The 8,014-nt window shown below is 49.8% G+C and overlaps 1 protein-coding gene across 1 annotated transcript in view; it reads right to left on the bottom strand.

Annotated features, from left to right (window-relative positions):
* Window positions 1–221: 221 nt before the first annotated feature.
* The window catches only part of cldn15la (claudin 15-like a), a 16,358-nt gene continuing 8,565 nt past the window's right edge, over window positions 222–8,014 (bottom strand). Inside the window, exons 4-5 of the mRNA XM_016548905.1 lie at window positions 531–644; window positions 222–381 (exon numbers count right to left, since the gene is read on the bottom strand). Coding sequence (XP_016404391.1) covers window positions 300–381; window positions 531–644 — 196 coding nt within the window. The 3' untranslated portion in view covers window positions 222–299. The remainder of the gene's footprint in view (window positions 382–530; window positions 645–8,014) is intronic.

The raw sequence follows: 8,014 nt of genomic DNA on the forward strand, positions 1-8,014 counted from the left end.
CTTATAGAGAAATTAAATTTTAAAAACAAAAATGTTTTGCTGTAAAAAGCTTGCTCCAGTCTCCCCTATACATAAAAACAAAAGTCTAAACACATTCACAACCAGCATGGCAAAATAATTACATAAATGGAATCAGGCAACATTTTTTATTCCATAAATTCAGCATTCATGATAATTTAAGTAAATGTTACATGCATCATGAACACAGTGTAGTCAAAAAAATTGCAAAAACATAATGGTGTAAAACAAACATCAAAGTAACAACAGTTCAGCCTTGTTTATATGGGTGACCCTGTATCTCAGACGTAAGCTTTTGAAGTCTCTGTGTTAGATGGAGCTGCAGTATAGATTGTCTTTGGCTTACCACCTGGGTAGTACGCCCTGTTAAAAAGATATAATGCACAGAAAAAAAACATCAAAAGTTCAAAAGACACTGTAGACAGCATGATTAGAAAAATAAGGAGCTTATATAAAGTACATTTATTGTAAACAGCATGAAATGAAAGACATATCTTAAGTCTGAGATTTACCCTTTTTCTTTTGCTTTAGAGATTCTTTGATAGGCACTGCACTGGAACGCACCACCCAGTATACACAGGGCTGCACCAGCCCAACCTATGTATAGACCTGTACCCAGCTCAAATCTGCAACAAACAAAGGCAGAGTGTTAGGTGTATGTACCTACTTAACAATATATTGGGGACAAATTTGTACCCAGAAGTGTTCTAAACCTCACAAAACGTATTTTTGGGGACATTCAGGGATATCCTAATTTGTAAAAATGATATATAAATAAAAACAATTTCTCATTAAATTACTAACAGAGTTGCAATCTCTGATTTTTGTTGTCTGACGATTGAGTGGGAAGTCACTTTTCCCATTATTTGTCTTTATTGCGGCTCTACCCCTAAAGAAAGCGTGTACAATCCTGCTCCTGGAGAGCCAATGTTCTGCAGTTGACCTCCAACCTGCTCTAACACACCTGGAAGTTTCTAGTAAACCTGAAGACCTTTTTTTAGCTGGTTTAGATGTGTTTAATAAAGGCTGAAATTAAACTCTGCAGGACAGTGGCCATCCAGGTGCGGGATTGGAATCCCTTGTCCTACAAAGTTGTAGGAAAATGAGGGTTCATCCAGGATCAGTGGCATCAGTTCACTAAAGGTATGGAAAGTTCATATAATGTCATCAAACTAACAATATCATTTGACAATACTAATTCATTTAAATGTAGAAAGAGAAAATGTCTGCGTTTGCTAAATGTAACCTCAGTTCCCTGAAATGAGGGAACGAGATATTGCATTAGAATCTGACGCTATGGGGAAACACATTTACACAAGTGTAAACAAACTGTGTTTCCTGTGTTGTGTGTGTTATTGAGCGAGCAGTTAATAGTTATTAGGAGCCAACTGAAAATATACCATGTGCATTTGATGATATTTCAAATTACAGAGTTTTATTTGTTGTGTTTGGACAAACGTAAAACCAATAAAATGAGCTACAATCGCTTTTTTCAGATTTTTTAAAGTATTGGTTGGTTGTATTAACTATTATGAAAACATTTGAGAGTTTTGTGCAGTGTTTTGAAAAAAAATTATTAGAATGATTTGTAATTTGTATGAAATGAATGAAAACTTACACTCTATTTAGGACAATTACAAAGTGTTCAGATCACTGTGTAAACTGTTTTGAGAACAGTGACCTGAGTTTGGAGAAATCTGTCACATCGGCTAAGTAAAGCTGTAATAGGATTGTAACATTAAACTTTGCTTTTAGAAAAGGTATGAAATTAATAGATTAACAGAGCATGGGCACAGCAAAGTTAATGGTTAATAGAGAAGTGGTGAATATCTGCGCTTTGTAACAGAATACTTCACTTTTAGAAAAAAAGTGCCATCACGGAGCACACCAAAGCTTTTAAAACCAAAGCCAGGCCCCAAGTGGGCACTGTAGGGGGCATGGCAGGTCAATTCTCCTAGTGCTGCTAAGAAATATAATTACCAAGTCATTCCGACCAACCACGGCTGGGTGGGCCATTTCGGTGCAGAGAGAGAAGGGTTTTCCAAGAGAAGGGTTTTCTCTCATTTGAACATCATGAACGAGTTCATTATGGCCTGCAAACACTCTGGTAAGTGGTGTGTTTCCATTGAAAGAGAACGTCTCGGTAAAGTATGTAACCCTCGTTCCCTGAAGGAGGGAATGTAGACGTTACGTCAGTAGTGACTGACGAATTGGGATCCTCACTAGAGAGACCAATCACCTTCGAGTGTTAACAAAACAAGCCAATAAGCGTTGGCGCGCGTTCTTAGCATCGCGCACCCCGCCCCGCAGCGCGAGTATATAAGGAGAGCGCGTGCAGATGCACATTCAGTTTTTCGCTGAGGAGCCGAGACGTGTTCCTCGGCCGTACAGCGGTGGTACAGCAACTGTGGCGACAGAACGTAACGTCTCTGTTCCCTCCTTCAGGGAACGAGGGTTACATACGTAACCGAGACGTTCCCTTTCAGACAGTCACGTTCGACGTTACGTCAATAGTGACTGACGAATTGGGATCCGTATGGAAAACGCCACTATTGCTGACCCCCTCCAGTGCCCTGCGAAAGCCGGCAAGTCCCCCCACACCAGTTGGGGCAGAAGATAGGACAGGGCTCAGGCAGAGGTGTCCGCCACTGCTGTTCTACAGTGGGACATTGGATAACACTGGGAAAGCGTACCCAAGTAGGGGAACGCTACGGAAGCCACATCCTGCATATAGGAGGTATCATGTGGAAATTACACATATGGACTGGCCATAGGGCAGTGCTACATATGGAAAGTACCTGCGGTAGACTCAGCCTGCCTGGGGTGAGATACTACGCAGCAGAGATGGCAGAGAAATCTCTGCTAGGGAAAGACACAGGCTTAACGTGAGGGAAGCCGTACCGTGGAAGAATACACGTGGGAGCCGTACCATGGAAGAATACACATGTGGGATCACCCGAAGAGGGAATCACTACACACGGGCACCTAGCCCAGCACAAGGGCTGACCTTGGGCATGCACACGAGTGCTGAGCCTGGCGTCTGGCGCTCCGCCACGCCTGACCGCCGAGGCGAGAAGCATCAGTTCTAGGAACCAAGCCCGACTGGGCCAGTATGGCGCTACTAAGAGGACCTGCTCCTCGTCCTTCCTGACCTTGCACAGTGTCTGTGCGAGAAGGCTCACTGGGGGAAACGCATACTTGCGTAGGCCCCGAGGCCAGTTGTGTGCCAGCGCGTCCGTGCCGAGGGTCCCATCGGACAGGGAGTAAGACAGCTGGCAGTGGGACGTGTCCGGAGAGGCAAACAGGTCTACCTGGCGACGGTAGCGTAGACCACCCTGGTGGTTGATGTATGCAACGGTCGCATTATTTTCCGTCCGGACCAGTACGTGCTTGTCGTGTAGCAGCGATTTGAAGCGGCGCAGAGCAAGCCATACTGCTAGCAACTTGAGGTAATTGACATGCCACTGCAGACGAGGCTCTGTCCAGGTGCCCGATGCTGCATGCCCATTGCACATGGCACCCCAGCCTGTGGCAGAGGCATCTGTTGAGACAACAACATGCCTGGACACTTGCACTAGGGGAACTCCTGCCCGAAGAAAGGCAAGGTCCGACCACGGGCTGAAGGTCTGGCGGCAGGACGGGGTGACTGGGACCCGGTGAGTGCCACGTTGCAATGCCCATCTCGGGACTCGGTCGTGAAGCCAGTGCTGAAGCGGCCTCATATGAAGCAATCCGAGCGGCGTGACAGCGGCAGCGGATGCCATATGCCCCAGGAGCCTCTGAAACTGTTTCAGTGGAACCACCCACCTGCGCTGGAAGGACTCCAGGCAGCTCAGCATTGACTGAGCGCGCTCTACTGAGAGGCGTGCTGTCAGATTAACCGAGTTCAACTCCACATCGAGAAAAGAGATCCTCTGCACGGGAGAGACTTTGCTCTTTTCCCAGTTGACCCAAAGCCCCAAATGGCTGAGGTGGCTGAGTACCATGTCCCTGTGTTCGCACAACTGCGCTCGAGACTGGGCCAGTATGAGCCAGTCGTCGAGGTAGTTGAGAATGCGAATGCCTCTTTCCCTCAGCGGAACGAGGGCTGCCTCCACGACCTTGGTGAAGACACGAGGCGACAGGGACAGCCCGAAGGGGAGGACCTTGTACTGATATTCTCGCCCCTCGAACGCGAAGTGGAGAAACGGCCTGTGTCAAGGGAGGATCGAAACATGAAAGTATGCGTCCTTCAGGTCGATCGCTGCAAACCAATCGAGCGGACTAACGCATCGAAAGATACGTTTCTGCGTCAACATCCTGAACGGGAGCCTGTGAAGGGCCCGGTTCAGAACTCACAGGTCCAGGATTGGTCGTAACCTACCGCCTTTCTTGGGTACAATGAAGTAGGTGCTGTAAAACCCTGACTACATATCCGCTGGAGGGACCGGCTCTATCGCGTCCTTCGCCAGTAGGACTGCGATTTCCGCGTGCAAGACGGGAGCATCCTTGCTCGGCACAGAGGTGAACCGAATGCCCCTGAACTTAGGAGTACGCCAGGCGAACTGAATCGCATAGCCGAGTCTGATGGTTCTCGTGAGCCAGCGAGACGGTCTGGGGAGCACTAGCCAGGCCCCCAGGAACCGAACAAGCGGAACTAGGGAAACCACCGATGTACCCGCAGTGGGGCAGCGAGGTGGAACACAGGGACCCGACCCGGAAGGCACAGCATCCCGGAATAGGGTCTGAGTGTGCGGTGCAACACTTACCTGGCTCCACGGTTGGGCAGGGGGCGCGTGAGAAGGCATAGCGTCCTCGAACCGGGCCCTGCTGCCAGCTGGCGAAAGGAGAGGGGGAAGGGAGTGTCGAGGTCATGTCTCGCACACTGCCATCCTCGCCCTCTTGAGACCCAGAGAAATAGGAAACTGCTCTTTTATTGAATGTTTGGGTACCACTGGCTGGGGAACAAAACAAAAAGGAAACAAAAGATTCTCCATCCGGTCCTCCTCCGGGGGAAGAAGTGGTGCGATCACCACCTCCTGAAGAGAAGGATCCAGAGTCTCCGGGTCGCCCGTCTCAGGGACGCTGCTTGCTCTGGCGCTTTACGGGCCTGGCAGGGGCAGAGACAAGCTGCACCGCTTTCCTGCTGCCAGCTCCACGCTGCGGCCGGTGTGGAGGCTGCTGCTGAGGCCGAGCTGGACCGGAGGTGGAGGCAGCAGGAGAGCGCCCTCGGCGACGAGCGGGCGGAGGGACTGCAGCCAGCTGCCGGGTGATGACAGCAGTGGGCTGCCAGGGCAGGATGTGTCTGATCGCCTCCGTCTGCTTCTGTGCGGCAGAGAACTGCTGGGCGAAGCTCTCCTCCGCATCGCCGAAGAGGCCAGCCTGGGAGATCGGGGAGTCCAGGAAACGGTGTTTGCCGCGAGCAGTTCCTGCATTACCCCAGGGTCAGAACTGCCCTCGTGCAGCTGCTTCAACGCCCTGGCCTGGTAGACCTGCAGGAGGGCCATGGCGTGCAGGGCGGAGGCGGCCTGTCCAGCAGCTCTGTAAGCCTTGGCCGTTAGAGCGGATGAGAACTTACAGGCCCTGGATGGGAGGCGCGGATTACCCCACCAGGTGGTGGCGCTTTGCAGGCAGAGCTGCATCGCAATAGCGCGCTCGACTGGGGGGATCTCCACATACCCCTTAGCTGCCCCGCCATCGAGGGCAGTGAGGACGGAAGAAGCACTAGTTCTGTTTCGGGCAGAAAAAGGTGCCCTCCAAGATCTAGTAACTTCTTCATGCACTTCCGGAAAGAAAGGAACCGGAGGTGGCTGCCAGCGATCGGCCTGCGACACCCCCAGCAACCAATCATCCAACCTCGAGCGTTCAGGAGATGGAGGTGGTTTCCATTGCAACCCGACGCTCTCAGCGGCCCAGGAAAGCATAGCAGTCAGCTCTGTATCTGACTCGGGCAACGCTACTCTTCCTGACGGAGGCAGCGCAGCCGAGTCCTCATCTCCAGAGCCTAGCTCGTCCCCCGATGCAGTGATCGACATCCTGTCATCTGCCGGAGGTCCGAATGAGACGCTAGACCCCGGCCTGTCCGGAGTCTCAGCCACCTCATCACGGAACACCAGAGGGTGCAATGCTAGAGGAGTGAGGGGCCCGCGGAGACGCACTCGACAGGGAAGCCCTCACTGTGATCCTCTGATCGCCCTGGCCATACGCCGAAGTAGTCCTCCGCTGTTGGGAGGAACTAAAACGGGGCATGGGGAGGGGGACTCCCCCTCGTTTAATGAAGAGGAGCCTCGATCGCAACATTGCGATGGTCATGTCCCCGCAATGAGAACATGAGTCATCCACGAGCGCTGCCTCAGTGTGCTCAACGCCCAGGCATGAGATGCAGCATTCGTGACCATCAGATGGAGCCAGGAAGCGCCCACACCCAGAAACACACGAGTGGGAGGCCATCTTTAAAAAGATGACACGTCACTCGTGGAGCTCTTTTAGATTTGCTCTTTTAGATAGCAAAAGTGTTGAAGCGCCCAGGAGAAGTCGCAGCGCGACCACAGTTTGAGGAGCTGCAGCACGCCGTCCAAACACCAACAGCAGCACTGGGCCAGCAACCCCTGCTGACACGCTGTAACCCCAACACTGCAGAACGCTGTCTTGTAGACACATGTGCTCGGTAACCGGACCAGCTGAAAGGCTCGGCTCCTCAGCGAAAAGCTGAATGTGCATCTGCACGCACTCTCCTTATATACCCGCGCTGTGGGGCGGTGTGCGCAACGCAAAGATCGCACGCCAACACTTATTGGCTTGTCTTGTTAACACTCTAAGGTGATTGGTCTCTCTAGCGAGGATTCCAATTCGTCAGTCACTACTGCCGTAACGTCGAACGTGACTGACTGAAAGGGAACTGAGACTCATGCCTAGGAAAGAAAGGAACTGAGTGACACATCTTAGTAACCTCAGCGTGTACTTCAGGGAAGAATGAAGCAGGTCTCTGAGGGCCCGCTCTCTGACGGCGACCGGACTGGAGAATCCATTAGTCAAGCCAGGTGCATTCTCGCTCAGCTAGCGGGGGCAGACCTTTACAGGCTGACCTTAGTCATGATCTGAAGAAGCTCTTCATCGATAGTCACTTATGTCATTACATTGCATTGTGGGGTCCTCTGTAGGGCTACAAGACTAGTCCTCTGAGTCTGACGCCACAGTTGACATGGCATCATTGTGCTCCTCACATGTCACTCCAAAGGAAACTAGGCCCTGGGCTCCTAAGGAGGGGTGAGAACTAGCTCTAGTGGTGAATGATACCGGAGGAGAGATTGTGGGAGGGATGTGGGCACTGAGCCGGCATGAGCTAGCCACTGGAATGAATTCCATCTTGGGGTGCCACTGCTTTTTAACTAGTTTTTTTAAAGGGGACATTGGATGTTAAATTCTCTTTTACATGGTGTTTGAACTTAAATGTGTCTTGGCAGTGAGTGTATACAAAGACCCTATAATCATAAAAATCCACCCGGTGCTTTTTTTTTTTTTTTTTATCTCTACAAAGGGCAATGGAAAAGTCTTGCTGTATGCACTTCGCTCAGCTTCAGGCAGAGGTGTTAATAGAACCTCTTTTTTTTTTTTTTTTTAATCTCTACAAATTATAAGCGCTATCTCAGATCAAGCCGAGAGCTCAGAACTCATTAGCATTTAAAGAGACATGAACTAAAACTGGTCGCTGTGAACAGAGCTGTTTTTGACAACACCACTTGTTTTTGTTTTACACCTCTGAGAAATATTAACCAAAGTATGTTATAGACTTTTCATGAAGACCCTAAAGAATCATACGAACTTGTGTAAAATGGGCATCCAATGTCCCTTTTAACTAGACTCAATAAAGAAAATATTGAAAAAAAAAAAAAAATATATATATATATATATACAGTGGGTACGGAAAGTATTCAGACCCCCTTAAATTTTTCACTCTTTGTTATATTGCAGCCATTTGCTAAAATCATTTAAGTTAATTTTTTTTCCTCATTAATGT

This window comes from Sinocyclocheilus rhinocerous, unplaced genomic scaffold (assembly GCF_001515625.1).
Source record: "Sinocyclocheilus rhinocerous isolate Xijiao unplaced genomic scaffold, SAMN03320098_v1.1 scaffold734, whole genome shotgun sequence".
Taxonomy (NCBI): Eukaryota; Metazoa; Chordata; class Actinopteri; order Cypriniformes; family Cyprinidae; genus Sinocyclocheilus; species Sinocyclocheilus rhinocerous.